Source organism: Helianthus annuus, chromosome 1, assembly GCF_002127325.2.
Source record: "Helianthus annuus cultivar XRQ/B chromosome 1, HanXRQr2.0-SUNRISE, whole genome shotgun sequence".
NCBI lineage: Eukaryota > Viridiplantae > Streptophyta > Magnoliopsida > Asterales > Asteraceae > Helianthus > Helianthus annuus.
In genome coordinates, this window is record NC_035433.2 from 82,605,486 (window position 1) to 82,624,251 (window position 18,766).

The 18,766-nt window shown below is 37.0% G+C and overlaps 2 protein-coding genes across 2 annotated transcripts; both read left to right on the forward strand.

Moving 5' to 3' along the window:
- The first annotated feature begins 8,716 nt into the window (after positions 1-8,716).
- LOC110921358 (glutamate receptor 1.3) lies at positions 8,717-10,092 on the forward strand. The gene is made up of 2 exons (XM_022165702.1): positions 8,717-8,919; positions 9,246-10,092. Exons 1-2 carry the CDS (start codon positions 8,717-8,719, stop codon positions 10,090-10,092), a joined length of 1,050 nt encoding a protein of 349 aa, XP_022021394.1.
- Positions 10,093-12,811: 2,719 nt separating this feature from the next.
- On the forward strand, positions 12,812-18,185 carry LOC118490522. Its single transcript, XM_035988209.1, has 6 exons — positions 12,812-12,997; positions 13,197-13,497; positions 13,609-13,664; positions 13,725-13,994; positions 14,124-14,372; positions 15,462-18,185. Exons 1-6 carry the CDS (start codon positions 12,812-12,814, stop codon positions 18,183-18,185), a joined length of 3,786 nt encoding a protein of 1,261 aa, XP_035844102.1.
- The last annotated feature ends 581 nt before the right edge of the window (positions 18,186-18,766 follow it).

Genomic DNA, 18,766 nt, shown 5'->3' on the forward strand with positions numbered 1-18,766 from the left:
CAAAGTCTTGGATTACAAGGTGGAAAAATATGAATACGATGTGATTACAAGTTTCCAAAAATAGAAAATACGAATATACATTCTAAATAAGGAAAGCACAAAAATGCGGAGCGTTATACTCAGGTCCTGACAACTTGCTTTCTCCAATTTCTTCCCAACAAATGGGCGTTCTATGTCACAAACCAACTCGCAGCAGATATGATACGGGGCATGATGATTATCCATAGCTTATGACACTATTGTAAGTTTAGATATTTAAAGTCACCAAATTAATTTCTTCACACATAATCATAGAAAACATTTAACATAATTCATACATTATTCAAAAGATAAATACTCATGAACAAAGGTCCAATTTATTACTAAGGCATGTCCTACTTGTCTTTGCCTTCAACTCTATCTCCTACTTGGGTACCTGCATCATGTGTAAAAAGGTTCTGGATCAACAAAATGTTGGTGAATAGATCTAAATTTTAAATAAAATGTTTTTCTTTATTAATTGATTTATTTTACTTAGAAATCTTTTTAAAATATATTTAACATGCAATTCCATGTGTTGTAAAACATCCATAATCACCACAACCACAACAACAATCAACAAATCACCACAATCACAATATAGATATGATGAAGAGGGTGAAACCCGAGTGTTAAAGTGTTTAAATTATGTGTTTTAGTGCATTTAAGGCGGTTATGTATTTCAAATGTGATAACTACGAGTTTTTGTGGTTTTACAGGTTAACCATCTAAATTGGTAAAGTTGGAGGGCTTAATGATGAAATGGAATTACCAAGGATGATTACCAAGGCATATTATATTAACCGGGACTTGATTCGGGCCAAGAGATAGCTTTGAAGCCTAAAGAACGCTAAACAACAAAGTTCAGGGGTCTTATAGTCATTTATTGAAAGTTGCATTGAAGTTATATGGGGAGTTGAAGGATGCGACGTAAGCTACGGTATAATAACCATAGCCTACGGTCCAGGCAGGATAAACAAAAAGGTATCAACAGCTATTGAGCGTAACATATGGTCTGCATGCGTAGTCTACGACCTGCAAATTGATGTTTCCAGCGCATTTGGACCGTAGCCTACGGTCTTAACCCGTAGGTTATGACAGACTTAAATGGAAGCATGTGGATTATTTGATCAAGGTATTTTGAAAGGGTTTAAAACCCTAAAACTTGATACATACATGGGGGAACGAGATTGGGCAGGAAGTACTCATGATTGGACTATCTTTCACTTTGAATAACCATTAATTCCATCCACGAATTTTGGAGGTAGCAACACACGTGAATATTCGGACAAAAAAGAGACACACGCAGACCTTGGGACGAATTGGAGGCTTGGTTTTCATCAATTTTGTCATCATTCTAACTATTATATTATAATCAAGATGATAATTTTAATTACTATTCAAACTTGCGAAGAACGATCATCAGAGATGAGCGGCTAATCATCTAGTGGTTTCCTCCGGGTGGAGAATTCTTGTAAGTGACGGATTTTATGTGTTTAAATTTATTCTTGAACACGGTAATCTAAGCATTCAATGCTTTTTACCTTTGGATTTGATTGATTAGTTGTAATGGATTGATTTTATTTAAACTTTATTTCCAATTCATTCAATTCCCAAGAGTTCTAGTAATTGGGATAGATTTGATAGGGATTATGGTTGGTAATTTCAGTTGATTACTTATTTGATAACCTTCCGTTATTTCACAATCGAAGTAAGTAGTCTTTAGGTAATCACAACCAATTAGTTGAATTAAACAAATGTCTATGTGATTGTCACGATTAAACATATAATTGACGTTTCTTTGAATCCAAAAATCGTAGGATCCATTGTTTTCTCCCATTGTTTACAACTCATTTTAGTAATTTGTAGTTTAATCAAACTCTCAAACAACCAAATTTTATATTTTTGCAATTAGTTAATCATTACTTAATCCATAACACTTTCTATCGGACTCCTCCGGATTCGATACCCTTCTTACCCTAGCTACCTAGGTTAATTAGGTTTTTTCATGACCCGTTCGATAGTCATCAAGATACAATAGAAACAATAAGACTCAAAGACTATAACATGCATTAGTCTCAAGCCCCAAAGAGCGAGTCTAATACAAGTCGTGATACTAGGCTACAACCCATGCCAGTGGGGAACCTGTAAGGGGGAACCTGTAAGCCAGGTGGATCCACGTGAAACCTGTGACACAAAGCGAGTAAACACATAGATACACGTATATGCAACGATAGATACTAGAAATAATAGAAACAATGAACGCGATACACGTAGTGACACATTGACTTTGCATGTTATTTAATCAAATATAAAACAATAGAAAACATGACACATGATACACCCCAAAAATATTTAATGACTATAGGGGGGGGGATAGATCTACTCACTGGTTGCGAAGAAACGATCCACGAGCTTGCACTGCACGAAAAGGATAATCGCAGGAAAGTTCAATTTGAACTATGATTTGACCGTATTGTTACTGCACGAAAAGGATAGATCTACTCACTGGTTGCGAAGAAACGATCCTCATTATTACGATCATGTAGGAAAGTTCAATTTGAACTATGACTTGACCGTATTGGTCAGAACCGAAAGTCAAAGTAAAAGTCAAACTGTTTGACTTTTGATTGATAACTAACTAAATAACTGAAATTGACTAAGAAGGAAGTACTAACTAGACTTGATGATTATTGAGAACTCTTAGAAAGTAGCTCCTAAGTCCAGAGAAGCTCCAAGTAAAAAAGAAAGATGTGAAGAGAATGAATGAGGTGTGATGAAATGTTCATCAAGATTACCTATTTATACTAAGCTTGGAGCTCCCAAATCATGATAAGTGTGTTTAGGAGTGATAGGAGGAAGATTAGTGTCCTTCCAGATGTTCAATTGAGGAAAAGAGTGAAAAGGATTGCGACTAGGTGGCCTTTATATTGAATTTGCAGCTGACAACAAAGAACACGTTGTCAACGACACCCTTACGGACCTGCCTAGCGGTCCGTAAGGACCTCTGACGCATAATTCTTTCAAACCCATTGCGGACCGTAAGGGACCTCTAGAAACAGAAAAAATGGAATTTTTCACATTTAACCCCTCGACTTGATTCAACCGTTATTTTTATGAATTTTGTCCATCTTCTCCAACATATCTGGATTATACAAAGAGTTCGGACGCATGTCACTTCATCATTTGTTAAAAATATCTAGGATGTTACAGAGGCTCACTACCGTATCCTCTGTATCTTTCTGAATAGTCATCTTGAATGTAATAAGAATGTGATGCATTGTAACTTCCGTAAGGATTGCTCTGGTTACTTAATTGATCATTACCATACGGTCTGGTGAATGGAGGCTCACCATCGTATCCTCTGTATCCATCTAGATAGTCTTCTTGCATGTAGAAAGATTCACACCAACTTCGTAATCCGGGTACCCTTGTTGTGGGATAGTATGGTTCATCAACAGGGGGAGACTCATTCAAATCTATAAATGGTATGTTTTGATGGGCCTGTACTATGTTTTGATGGGCCTGTACACCAGACACAACCTCCTCTTCATTGTTAGAATCGGGAATGCCAGGCTTCTCCTAAAGAAACGGTATGACAAATAGTAAATAACCAAAAAACATGGAATTTAACTTAATAAATGTTACTAGATCGGTTTCAGGCACCCATGAGTCGTTAGAACACTGCCCAAAGAAAAAATTGCCATCCAGAATGATGACATTTGTAATGTGTTGAATCAATAATCTCTCGTTCAGCAATTAGTGAAACAAGCAACATAAAATACAAAGAAGATGAGTATAAGTTTGTCGAGCACTCTTTATACACTTTAAAATTAAAAATATACGCTGCGTATAACCCTGTATGTTGAGTATATGCTTTATCACGTGCCCAGACAACATCGTATCATAGTCATATCAGTCTGCTGGTACGCTGCGTACAGGCCTGTATGCTGCGTATAGGGCCATCGTATAAGCGCAATGTATGGGCACATACTTGGCGCACATGTGATTGATTTGACGTTTTACGAGGTTGACCGCTTGGTCGGGACATGAACCCTATACATCTCGTACATGTCTGTACGAGACGTCTCAAAGGGTGAAAGGAACCCTAGACGCCTCGTACAGGCGTCTCAAAGGGTGTCCATATAGGCAAAAGGGTGTGTGAATATGTAGACCCTTTTTAATATTACTGAAGCTTAGTGATACATCCATGACTTTGATCAAGAACATCATTGTCTCTTAATTAATTTTTACTCATGACCAAGTCATACTAGCTAGTTTGGGATAGTTTTCCAAAGGATTAGTCTTATTAATACGACCAAGTCATGCTTGCTTGGGATATTTGTATTATAATTAGTGAATCTTATATACAAGGTACTAGCTTACAACCCCGTGTATCACACGGGTTAAATGACGAAAAAATGTAAATTATAAACTTGTATATAATCTTTATTAATGAAATGACTTATTTAGATAAAATAGTAAAACAAAAGAACAGCTATATATTCTCTATTCAAAATAATTTTCTAAGTTTTCACTTCTCTTTTGAGATACTACAATCCGTTTTATTATGTCTTCAAAAGAAGTAACACTAAAAAAAATAATGATCATATAATTAAAGTATTTTTAAAAATAATCATAAGTTATAGTTATGAGGTTATGGTAAATGAATTGTAATTAAATTCTGAGTAAATTACAAGTTTTGTCCTTTATGTTTACACAAAATTGCAGGCGCTGTCCTTTTTTCTAAAAGTTTACAGGCGGTGTCCTTAATCTTCTAAAATCTTGCACGTTATGTCCTTTAGGCCAAACCCAGTTAGATTTTTATTAATGATATAATAAATACTTTGATATAAATACTACATTTAGATATCATGAGACAAGATACGAATATCATCATTATATAGAAAATATTACATATTAAAAAAAATCATACTAAAAATAAAGTATACGTTTAAAAAAGTAGGACTAAAGTTTTTTAAACTATAAATTTGAGCGTCTACAACAACTTTTTTAATTAGTAGTTGACATTTAAATATTCAAATTAAAATTTTTATAATATTGTATAACGAAATTTGAATCCTTCAACATTTTATGATAAAGATGCAATTTTAAAAACAACATATATATGTCATATATATAACAAATAATAAAAATAATATAACAAATTGTAAGTGCTTTTTACGCATCGGAATAATGTCTTTATTTAGCATGATGATAATGTCTTTAATTGCATAATATGATTGAAATTAAGTTTAATATTTAAAACTCAATGTTATTAGGAAGTTGGACCATTTTTTAAGATAAAAACATATTGATAGTAACATAAATTTAAAATTGGAAAAAAATATTGAACACGTGTATTACACGGCTTAAGTAAATATAATGTTATATACGCAAAAAAAAATATGTCTTTTAAAAACCATTTAGTGTTCGCTTTAAAGATAATTTGGTACTTTATTTAGATAATTCGCTTGTAATTTTAGTCTTCTAAGTTATATACTATAAGTACTTGTACATGTGATTTGATACTTTATTAGTAATTATTGTTTATATCCAAATAATATATTTTATCTTAACAAATATATATGGTTAGGGTAAAATAAAAATTTCGACAAGTTGTGAGAACTTAGAGAACTTGGCCTTACAAAAGGTTTGTTCATTTTTTTTACAAGGGGTGTGAATGAGCGGTTAGAGACTCAGGACGTTAAACTTTTTGATTTTGGATTCAAATGGTTAAAACCACTAAAACATAGGTACTTAAAAAGTAATTTACTATTAATTAAATTTGAAATTATATGTTTGATTTCTAAATATATTAAATAATATTATACTTATTATATTATTTGATACATTTATATTTGTTATAGATAATTGTTAATTAAATTTATACGTTTATCTCTAACTATATTAATTAATATTATATTATATTTTGTGTATAAAAATTAATATGTAATACTATTATTAAAAGGGTGGAGGCACCAGAGAGTGACACGTGTACAAAAAGATTTTTGTTTATTAGTATAGAAAGATTAAACTGTTCCGAGCCAGTACATTACAATCCAATTTTTTTAAGAAGACTTTTTGAAGATAGTCAAAGAAGTTCCCCAACCAAATATTGACAATTTAGCTATGCTAATTAACAGATTTCTGGGAAGTTTCTTGTGCTTGACTTGTTTGAAATCTGAGCATTTCCTTTTACGTACTTCCATTACTTAAGTATTTTTATGGATTACCTTTTGAAAGTCTTGGTAGTTAAGATAATTAAATTTTATTATTATTATTATGTTACTTATATGGTTATGTAATAAGTAATATGTTACAATCGGATATTATGTAATAAGTGCGGGTCAAGATCATGAGCGGGTAAGTTTAAAACTGCCAAACGACAGTTTTACCGCCAAGATTAACCGCCATAATCTCATGTATATATATGGTATATCCGGTAACTATATCCGGTACTAAGACAGATTATTCATCAATCTTTCTGTCCATTTACTTGTTCTTGATCATTCAAATTCGATTGTAAACTTTCTGCACTCTAAAATCATTCATTCATTCATGAATATGTTAACTGATGTGCCTAATTCTTGTTTATCCGCTGCAAACTCAACCGGAGTCCAACAATGTGGTATCAGAGCCACATCAAGAACCCCTGCAGAAATCAGAATCACATCTACAACACTACCATGCCAACACTGCTGTGACGAACAACATGAAAGGGAGAAAAACAAACGAAGGGTGAAATTATGTTTCTACTGTCACCGACCAGGGCATCAAATTTATTCATGCAAATCAAAAGAAAATGACGAGGCAACACAACTAGTTAACCAAGCGGTTAATAGCGGAATCCAGACACAAAGGATGGATGCAGGAGATCGGGGTGAAATGATCGTTACTGGCACGGACGGCGGCCAGTGGAATGACATATGGTATGTCAGTTACTCGTTCTCTCATCACTACGCCGGTAATATAAATGTTTTTAAAAGAATTAAGCATTTGGTTGGTGTTGATACGAAAACTGGCTAAAACGATTTTTTGTTCATCCGGGGTATAGGGAACGTTGAAGTTAAGTCTAACAACGAAAAATTAAAGATACAAAGTGTCTTTTATACCCCTAAATTGGACAGAAATGTTCTAAGCATGAATCAGTTGACGACGTTACAAGGTTTCACCGTCAGGAAAAGTGGTGATACTTGTAGGATCTACCCGATGTTTTCTTCACCCGCATTAAACACTATAAATGAAGTTTCTGGTTTGTCAAAAGAAGAGAAATTAGGGCTGAAAGAAATACAGAAAGTTTTGAACTTGAATGATGTGAATGAAAAGTATAAGCATGATTATTTAAATTCATACTTCGAAACGTTAAATGTTTCGAATGAACATGAATTTGACTGGAGTCGTATGATCATAAGGGCATTAGAATTCAATGAATTCACCGACTGCAAAGCCCTGTTAGACATGATCGAGACTTCGTGTTCAAATACAAACATGATCTGGAAATGAAATTCGAAATTATGGTGGGTTGGTTTCTGAAAGAAAAAATGGGAATAACATCACGGGCAATACCCCCACTGTTGGATGATGGAAGAAAGATAAATTTACTCAGTTTGTACATAATGGTCGAAAAGGATGGAGGCTATCAAAGTGTCACTGTTGACAATTTATGGCCGGCAATAGCGAAAGATCTCGGTTTCGAGTATCAAGATGGAGACTTTATTAGAATCATCTATGCGATGTATTTGGACGTTCTTGTATTCTATTACAAGTTTAAATCAGTACAGGAAAAAGTGCAGGATAAAGAAATGGTGGAACAAGAAGGAAGCTCCATGGCTGGAAATGATCGAACAAGAAGAAGTAAGAGTGCTGATGCTGATTTAATACAGGAAGATGGTGCAATAGAGCATTATGCTTTGTATGCAGGAAATAGCTGGGATGGCTCGTGGAATCTTCACAAAAAACGACGCCGATTCAACTTCAGTGAAGCACGCAAAGCAGTCGATGAAGCCAACAAGAGTGTAATGATGAAGCCATAATCAAGTTTACGGGAGGGTGTTAGTTAAGATAATTAAACTTTATTATTATTATGTTACTTATATGGTTATGTAATAAGTAATATGTTACAATCGGATATTATGTAATAAGTGCGGGTCAAGATCATGAGCGGGTAAGTTTAAAACTGCCAAACGACAGTTTTACCGCCAAGATTAACCGCCATAATCTCATGTATATATATGGTATGTCCGGTAACTATATCTGGTACTAAGACAGATTATTCATCAATCTTTCTGTCCATTTACTTGTTCTTGATCATTCAAATTCGATTGTAAACTTTCTGCACTCCTAAAATCATTCATTCATTCATGAATATGTCAACTGATGTGCCTAATTCTTGTTTATCCGCTGCAAACTCAACCGGAGTCCAACAAGTCTTAGTTTTGACTTGCTTCAGATAGAAGTAAATGTTGCAGTTTTCTAGGACAAATGAAGTGTTAGTTATGAAGAGTTTATTTGAGAATTAGAACTTGTTTTGTTGGTTCTAACGATGAAGCTTCAAAATCTTAGCAAAATTATCCATGTGCTTCTCATTTTCTTGTGTATTATAAACCATGGATCATGTACACACTCATTTTTACCCGAAAGGAGTGGCATCGTTTTGCACGACCAAGTTATCATACGTGTTGGAGTCGTTCTTGACATGGAGTCATGGATTGGGAAGTCAATTGACTACTTCATGACTTTTGCAATCACTGATTTTTATGCTCGTAACAACAATTATAGAACGCGGATCGTTCTCCACACAAGGGACTCCAAAGGTGACCCCTCACAAGCTCTGTCAGCTGGTATGATCTCGTTTTCATTGTTTTCTGATGTATTCTTATCATATTGCCAGATGGTACAGTGAGAATTCATTGTGTTACTTCTTTTCAATTTATACAAAAATAAAATAGAAAATAAGATATAACTGAAATCGCTTTAACTCATGCTAATTATTTATGAAAAAGGAACTATATCTGATTTCATTTGGACTTTTTAAACATGTTAAACATGAAAAACTTCTCCTCATGATATGCTCTAGCCAAGTACAATTCCTCTATAGTGTTAATGATGCTCCATAACTTGGCGTAATTTATTGCTTTTTCTTGAATTCATGAAATTGGTTTCTTATAGCTTTTCCTGGGCAGTGCATGATCTTCTGAATAACATTAAGGTGCACGCAATTATAGGCCCAGATACATATATCTTGAAGCTAAGCTGTTGGTCCCAATTGCTGATAAAGCTAAAGTCCCTATATTTTCCTTTGCGGGTTCCCCTTCCATGAAATATCCTTTCTTGTTTCTAATTAAGGAAGATGAATTAGTTATGTCAAAAAGTATTGCTACCGTAGTGGATTCTTTCGGTTTGAGGGATGTTATATTTTTATACGAGGACCTTGATTATGGACGGGAAACCTTATCATATTTTCTTGAATCGTTTCAAGACAAAAGCATCCGAGTCAGTCAGGGAAGTGCAATTTCTGCCTTGTCCGCGGATGATCAAATCACTCAAGAGTTGCAAAAGATTAAGATTAGTCACACAACGGTAATTGTTGTACATATGTCATCTTTACTAGCATCAAGAGTTATCTTAATAGCAAAAAGGTTGGGAATGGTGGGTGAAGAATATGCTTGGATTGTGACTTACAAAACCATTGACATCCTGCAGCCAGCTGTCGATAATGAAGTTATCGAGTCATATCCAGGAGTGATAGGAATAAGGTCTTATATACCAGCATCAGGCAAGCTGTTTAACTTAACCACAAAATGGTACAATGAATGTTGTATTAAGTACCCTAGTTTAGCATCACCAGAGGTAAGTGTGCTTTCCATATGGGCGTTCGACACCATTTGGGCACTAGCAGAGTCAGTCCAAAGGCTGGGGTTTCAGTTTTCATTTGTTGTCACTCAAATCGATTTGATGCTTCAATATGAGGTTTCAAAAACAAGATTTAGGGGTGTGAGTGGCGATTTTCAATTTAATGTTGGAAAGCTAGTCTCCAATGGATTCAAGATTGTGAATGTGATACACAATTGAGAGAGAAGTGGGTCTGCAGTTACTCGTGAAGTTTGTTTCGGTAAACAAGAAACATCCGAGTCAAGAACATGGGCCTCGGGCCTGTCTTATGTTTATTTGTTTATATTATTTAGTTATGGGTCAAACATTAGATTATTATGTTTATTGTCATTTGGGCCGTAGGCCATGTATTGTATGGGTCGAACGAAGTCAGTTTGTGTTTAGTCCGATAACACATGAAGTTTGGGGCCGGATATCATGAAGGGTCACGTCTCTAGTTACAACCGCTGGGCGGTTATTATGGAAACGTCACAACCGTTTGTTTGAAACGTCGTGACTGCATTAGACGCACCCTTTCGTTCCTATAAATCCGCTGCCAAACTTCCATGTTATGCGGCAGTTATCAAGTGTATTACAAACGTGTGTTTATCAAGTTTATCATATTCAAGTTTCAGTCAATCTAGTTATATTCATTCGGTTAGTTTACTGTTTCTGCAAGTCATTCTCGTTTCAATTCATTATCATGAATTCGTGTGAGTGTTGTGGTTTGTACGTGAATGATTGTGTTTGTGGTCACAAGTCCATCCGTTCCGATTGGTCCTGGGTTTCCGATGACGATGATACCAACATTGGTATCAGAGCCAAAGGTTTAACAGGAACCGGAAGGAATTGTGATCAAGGAGAGAACCGAATCGGAGGAAACAAGGGGAAATCGGTTATGACCGATTTTGGTGATGATGTGTTTGTTCGTAGTGGAGAGTGCGGCCGGGCGGCGGAAGTGGATGAGTACGCGCAGGGGAAGCCAACCATGCGGACCGGGGTTTCACCAATGAAAAAGTTTCCAAAGAAAGTATTCAGAGGGGGTTTCACGAAGAAGAACGGGAAGAAACCCAACGCATCAGTGGGTAGGCCAAGAAAACCGGGGGTTCGGTGTTTCAAGTGTAAGAAGTTTGGCCACATCGCGTCAATTTGCCCTAGTAAGTATATTATACTATCACCTTTACCAGTCGAGAATGATTATATTGTAAAGGATACTTGCGGGGGTAAATGGGATTCAATCTGGGTTGTGGATCCCACGTTTAAGACGCACATGACGGGAAATCGTAGTTTGTTCAAGTGTTTTAAAAGACACTTCGGGGTTATAACGAATGAAAGCAAGAAGGATGTTTCATTTGTTCATGGAATTGGTGAAGTAAAGGTGCCGGTGGACGGCAAGGATAGGATAATTCCGTGTGTTAGTTACGCACCAAAACTTGACAGGAATGTTCTAAGTTTGGAACAACTCCTGTTTCAAGGAATCAAGACGGTTACTATGGGTGAAAAGTGCGTATTGAAGAAGATGTTCGGTTGTCGATCAAAGGGTTTTGATATTTACGAAGACAAGTCGGAAACCGACTTGGAACAAGATTATCTTGACGTTTTTTATGATAATCTTGGGGTCGACAATGGGTACAAGGAAGAAAAAGAAAAGTTTCAAGAATGTTTAGGCGATTACTATGAGCGGGAATTTGAAAAGTCAAAAAATAAAAAGAAAGTGTATGACGAACGCCCAAGTGCAAGGAAAGTCGTGTACTCGAAAAAGGCAAAGAAAGCTTTAATGATTTATCTCGAAGGCGAGAAGGATAATCCACGCCAATCAAGGCAAATGCTTCGGGAACGGGCAATAACTCTCTCTCAACTCGAGGAGGATGTAGTTGAAAGGGGGTTAATCATGGAAAGTTGCATTGAACCAGGGGATCTTATCACACTACACGAAGAAATCAAGAAGCACCCAAGATTCTTTGACACACCGTTTGAAGAAATCTTAGTTTGGTTCATCACTAACTTTCTTGGAATTGTTTGTGAGAAGGCAATGCCACCGGAGTTAATTGATGGTCGTGATGTTAGCCTCATACTACTACACCGCATCGTGAAGCACAACGGTGGGTTTGATGAGATAATGGCAAAAGACAAATGGGGCGAGATATCGGTGAAGTATGGTTACGACAAGGACGACGCCTATGAAATGAAGGTTGCATACGTTTACTATCTAGAGTTGGCCGAATGGTACTTTGATTACATCAAGAAGGAGCGTGCAAGAGAGAAAGTTGGAATGGCCGAGAGCTCGAGCAATTGCGGATGGATCGAAGATTCAAGTGATGATGACGTGGTGGTGAAGATCGAAGTCACCAACAACCGCAAGGAGTAAACGGATCGAAGAGCTCGGATATTTCTTGCTTAAGGGGGAGAATGAAGTTTGTTTCGGTAAACAAGAAACATCCGAGTCAAGAACATGGGCCTCGGGCCTGTCTTATGTTTATTTGTTTATATTATTTAGTTATGGGTCAAACATTAGATTATTATGTTTATTGTCATTTGGGCCGTAGGCCATGTATTGTATGGGTCGAACGAAGTCAGTTTGTGTTTAGTCCGATAACACATGAAGTTTGGGGCCGGATATCATGAAGGGTCACGTCTCTAGTTACAACCGCTGGGCGGTTATTATGGAAACGTCACAACCGTTTGTTTGAAACGTCGTGACTGCATTAGACGCACCCTTTCGTTCCTATAAATCCGCTGCCAAACTTCCATGTTATGCGGCAGTTATCAAGTGTATTACAAACGTGTGTTTATCAAGTTTATCATATTCAAGTTTCAGTCAATCTAGTTATATTCATTCGGTTAGTTTACTGTTTCTGCAAGTCATTCTCGTTTCAATTCATTATCATGAATTCGTGTGAGTGTTGTGGTTTGTACGTGAATGATTGTGTTTGTGGTCACAAGTCCATCCGTTCCGATTGGTCCTGGGTTTCCGATGACGATGATACCAACAACTCGAAAGCGTCAGATGTTGCAAACGACTGATTATAAAAAGCTGAAAGTTGGTGTTCTAACACGAAGAAAGTTCAAGTATTTCATAGATGCAGTTTATGATGGTCAGAAAAATGTAACGGACTGCCACCGGTTTCTCTGTGGATGTGTTTAACACTTGCGTTAGTGCATTGCCATATGAAGTACCATATGAGTTAATTCCATTTACCAATGAAACTTATGAAGAAAGTTTATGCTCATGTATGTAATTACTTCTCTGGATAAAAAATCCATTGCTTTCATGCATAGAACTTTATGTACTTTGTGTATTTCAGGAGATTGATGCTATCTTAGGTGATCCAACGATTCTTGCCAACAGATCTCATTTTGTTGACTTTACAGCGACTTACACTGACATGGGCATAGGAACACTTGCCAGAATTAACCATAATGACATGTGGATCTTCATGAAGCCACTTGATGCGGATCTATGGCTAATCACTGCTACTTTCGCTATCCTCACTGGCTTCGTCGTTTGGGCAATTGAGTCCATGGATCAAGGGTCCCAAAAAACGCCTTCTCTGCATATTGGAGCAACCTTTTGGTTCATCCTGATGACGTTATTTTTTGCTCAAAGTGCTCTCTCTCTCCCTCTCTCTTTATAAATATGTTTGTGTATCTCGCTCTCTTGTAAAGTAACTGGGATCGCAATCGCATATACTAATTTACTCTAAACTTGTAATGTAGGAGAGAAGCTGTCAAGTAATCTGTCAAAATTCGTGGTGTTTGTTTGGTTACTTGTCGTACTTATTCTGATATCGAGTTACACAGCAATATTGACTTCATTACTAACTGTAGAATAGTTTGAGCTAGCATCAAATGGCGTAACAGTGGGGTTTCATGGTGGCTCTTTTGTGGGAGGAAGGACTGTTAACAACTTGCATTTTGAGGATTATAGGCATAGACCATACTATTCGTATGAAGATTACGCCGAAGCGTTATCGAAAGGTGGAAAGCATGGTGGTGCTGATGCTATCATTGATGAAATCCCTTACATCAAGATGTTTCTTGGCTTGTACTCAGCTGATTATGCAATGATTTCATCTGAACCTACCACTTCTGGTTTGGGCTTTGTAAGTATCCTTTTCTTTTCCCTTTTAGATAGTTCTAGTAAACGTAATGAATAAATAATGAAATTCTTAACTAAAAATAAGGAAGTAACAAAATTTTGGCAATGGATCTGATGTATTTATTTCTATTAGATCTTTCAAAAGGGATCACCTTTGGCAACAGAGATGTCAACACAAATTGCTAAAATAAGAGAAGATGGAACTCTGAGAATTTTAGAAAAGAAGTGGTTTGAGAAACAGTCATCATCATCCCAAGATTCTCCATCAAAGCCGAAAACCTTAAACTTAAGTAGGTTTCGAGGCTTGTTTCTTATTAGTGGGATGTCTTCAGCTTTAGCCCTCATGATGTCTGTGATTTTCTTACTTCGTGCAAAACTAGAGGTCCATAGTATCATTTCCTTCATCCTGAATCCAAATTTGGTGTCTAATTTGAGGCATCTATTGTACAGAAATGCCATTAGGATATAACAAATTACTAGAAGAGTTTAAACTCACTGATCAGCTTTGATTATTTAAATATGTAATTGATCCTCTTAGAACTTTTTCAAAGTATTTGTGGATGTAGTTCGGGTCATTTGACGGGTTAGTTACAAGATATACACTTTCATACATCTTATAATCTCATTTCTCCATCACAGATTATCAAACACATAGGAGACTGACTCATATGTGTTCGGATTGTGACACACACGCAATTTTGACAGACAGCTAGCTCATCTCTAGTTGTATGTAATAACTTAATAGCAATAAGCATGACCATGAGCTAGGCATCCTTTCTCCACAAAGAAGTCAAATCCAACTTATATTTAATAAACTGCTAGTATTTATGCTTCTGTGTTGAATGTAAATTATGTAATGTATAACCCGGTAAACTAGGACACCTTAATGTTTTGCTTCAAAACCTGCATTTAGTTCTTGTTCAGGATGAAAATATGTTAGACTTATGACACAGAAGCACTGAATTACTTGATTTAGGTTCGGATATTTTTACAAAGACAAAATAAAAAAAAAAATGTATTTTGGGTTAACTCTGGATAACAGAGTTCTTGTTCGTAAAGCTGTCCCACATTGGAACAAGATGGAAACTGAGATGGGATTGTAAGTTGCAGGTTTCCTGAATTATTATTTCTAGAATAAATATGGTAATTAATATAGACTAACAAGAAGAACATCATATTATCATGGTTATGACGATAGTGTCATGCATGATGCAACTCATGGTGAAAACAATTTTGCAGGTCTCACTCTTGACATTTTGCAAATATTTCTTTACTTGTAAGACTAAGTCAAGCTAGTTTAGGATACCATTTTTAATACCATGTTGTAATGTAATAAGGAATTTAAGAAAGTATCCAACGAATCTGGTCCATTTTCTTAAACAAGAATACATATAGGAAGACACTAAATAAATTCTTGAATCAAGTTGCATTGCTAATTCAACTATGCTAATTAATATTTGAGTTGGAAAAGGTGGCGGATTCTAGACCGTTGCTTGAAGTTGAGATGGAGTCTCGTTGTGAAGCAAAGAAGATAATATTTGAGGAAGAACGTTTGAAGGCTATGGATGCTCAACAAAAGTCTAGAACTAAATGGGCGCTTGATGGTGATGAGAATTCCAAGTACTACCATGGAATTATTAAGCTGAATACGGCAAATAACCGTATACATGGCGTGAGATGTGATGGGAATTGTATTTTTAATCCGGTTCAAATAAAAGATAATATTGCCTCTTTTTTTGCAGACAAGTTTAGCGCTAAAGGAGGTGCAAGGCCGACTTTCATTTGTCCAGATGTTAATAAACTTTCAGCTGATGATGTTTCTTGTCTGGATGCCCCGTTTACCATGGAAGAAATCACAACTGCTGTCTTTGAATGTGATGGTGGCAAGGCGCCGGGTCCTGATGGGTTTAACTTCACTTTTATTAGAAAGTTCTGGTCGTTATTGAAGCAGGATTTTCTGAATTTGTTTGTGGAGTTTCATGCAAATGGATATATTAGAGAGGGTTGTTTTTTGGCTTTCATTGCTTTAATTCCAAAAGGTCGTGGTCAAGCGACTTTGGCGGATTATCGACCTATTAGTCTTGTGGGAGTTGTAAATAAGGTATTATCAAAAGTCCTTGTTCTACGATTGAAACAATTTATGCCACGTCTTGTATCGGAGAAGCAAACGGCGTTTCTTAGTGATCGTAATATACTTGATGGTCCTTTGATTCTTAACGAAACAATCGCATGGTTGAAGAAGTCGAAGTTGAAAGGTTTCTTTTTGAAGGTGGATATTGAGAAAGCATACGATTCATTGAGGTGGGATTTTTTGGAGGACATCTTGGCGCAAATGAACTTCTCTCAAAAGTGGCGAGGTTGGGTTTTGTCCATTGTCCGGAATTCTAGAGCCTCTGTTTTGGTTAATGGTTCTCCAACATATGAATTTTCTTGTCAGAGGGGTCTACGGCAAGGGGACCCTTTGTCCCCTTTTTTATATATTCTCGCTATGGAGGGCCTCACTCGGATCATGAGACAGGCTTGTCTATTGGGTGCGTTTCATGGTATTCGGGTGGGGGGTTCGGGACCATTGCTCTCTCATTTTATTTATGCGGATGATGTGGTGTTTTGTGGTGAGTGGTCGGAAACTAATGCTTTGAATTTGCGACGTCTATTGCGTGGATTCTATTTGGTTTCGGGTTTGAAGATTAGTTCCCAAAAGAGTTGTGTTTATGGTGTAGGAGTCGATGATAATGAAATCGCTGATTTGGCTTCGGTAATACATGTCTCCTCAGGTCGATTTCCATTTATTCATCTTGGGGTTCCAATAGCGTCCAATATGAATCTAGTAAGGAGTTGGGATCCGGTTATACAGAAAGTCCAAAAACGTTTATCCACATGGAAGTCTAAATGTCTTTCATATGGGGGGCGTATTACACTACTCAAGTCGGTTTTGAGCTCAATCCCGCTTTACTATTTTTCTCTTTTTCGAGCTCCTTTGCAGGTGGTCGATAATCTAGAGAAGCTACGGCGCAATTTCTTTTGGGGTGGGACAAATGAGGTTGATAAAATGAGTTGGTACGCATGGGATAAAGTTGTGGCTCCGACTAAGTATGGTGGTATTGGGTTGGGTTCCTTACGAGACGCAAGCTTAAGCTTACTATCCAAGTGGTGGTGGCGCTTTAAAACAAACCAAGGTGCTCTTTGGCGGAATGTCGTGTGGGCTATTCATGGGAATGGAAGGGGTTGGAGTTGTTTACCGGTAAAGAATTCGATTGGAAGTGCTTGGAAACAGGTCGCTTCGGTTCCGCGCTTGTTGGATAGGCATCAACTTGGGTCGACCAAGTGTTTGAAAGGGACACTTAAAAGTGGGACTTCTATTATGTTTTGGCGCGATTGGTGGATTTCAGATGATATTTTGCAGGTCAAATTCCCTTTATTGTTTTCCTTGGAGAAGAATAAAAGTTGTGTAGTAGCGGATCGATTAGAATCGGTTGCTCAGGTTCTGCACTATTCTTGGGAGTGGAAAAGGAACAACTTTAATAATGAAGAGCAGCAAGAGTTTGAGGAGCTATTAATTTTATTAGATGGTGTTTTCATACTTTCAGGTGAAGATGTTTGGTCTTGGACAGTGGGCGGGTCACGAGAGTTTTCAGTCCGTAATGTGAAGACTTGTATCTTTGAAGCGGCAAATGAATTACCGGTGACATCTTTTGAGTGGTGCAACTGGGTCCCAAAAAAGGTTGTTGTTGTGGCTTGGAGAGCGTTTCTTGATCGGCTCCCAACTGCGGATGCGTTATTGCGGCGGCATATTCAGACGGCGTCTCAAGTATGTACCATTTGTGAGATGAACGTGGAGTCGGTAGATCACTTATTCACCGGGTGCCCAGGTTTTATGGAGGTTTGGCAGGTTATTTTCGCTTGGTGTCATGTGCCTTCTGTTTTTGCTTTTCATGTTCGAGACTTACTACGTTTCCACTTGACGTCATGGAACGGTGCTCGGGTTCGGAAGGCTTTTTATGGGGTTATTTTGACGACCTTCTGGAGTATTTGGAAGGCGAGGAACGATTTTATTTTCAACCAAAAAGAGGTTTTGACACGAAGAATAATAGACGAGATAAAAGTTATGAGCTATCTTTGGATAACGAATCGGGGTAGGATGTCGGGTATGTCGTGGGATGCTTGGGGTAGATTTGATTCGAATAGAATGGGATAGTTTTCATCTTTGTAGTTCGTTTTTGGTTTGTTTCGGATTTGTACCTCGGTTTTTTGCTAGCTCCTTGCTAGCTTTTGAATAAAGTTTTGTTGGCCGTTAAAAAAAAAAAAAAAAACTATGCTAATTAATACTAGATTCTGGCAAGTTTATTGTTCTTTGTATTGAGCTTTATAATAAACTATCATTATAATACTAATCTTGATAAGGGTACACGGGGCAGAAGCATGTATAACGAGTGATGGCAAAGTATAACGCGTGATATTTTATTTTTCCCACCCCCACAACAAAGTATAACGCGTTATTTTATCACGGAAAGCAATTTTCGTTATTTTTTTAACGCGTGATGGTGTTTAATTGTGAGTGTAATTGTTGGTTGGGGGGAAATTGTTGGGTGTGGTGGTGAGTGATGACCACCCCCACTAAAAAAGGTTGTGAGTGATGGAAAAATGGTTGCTGACATGGCGGAACATGATTGGATATTGTGAGTGATGGAAAAATGGTCACTAGTGACCACCCCCCTCCCCTAATAGTTTGACAAGACTACATAGAGAAAGTCATTATCCAGAAAACATTGGAAGCAT

Coding starts and splice junctions, on each gene's coding strand:
- LOC110921358 (XM_022165702.1), top strand. CDS start 8,717: ATGGAGTCATGGATTGGGAAGTCAATTGACTACTTCATGACTTTTGCA. Junction 8,920..9,245: donor TCATATTGCCAGATGGTACA/GTGAGAATTCAT, acceptor ACGCAATTATAG/GCCCAGATACATATATCTTG.
- LOC118490522 (XM_035988209.1), top strand. CDS start 12,812: ATGATTGTGTTTGTGGTCACAAGTCCATCCGTTCCGATTGGTCCTGGG. Junction 12,998..13,196: donor TTTATGATGGTCAGAAAAAT/GTAACGGACTGC, acceptor TGTGTATTTCAG/GAGATTGATGCTATCTTAGG. Junction 13,995..14,123: donor CCACTTCTGGTTTGGGCTTT/GTAAGTATCCTT, acceptor TATTTCTATTAG/ATCTTTCAAAAGGGATCACC.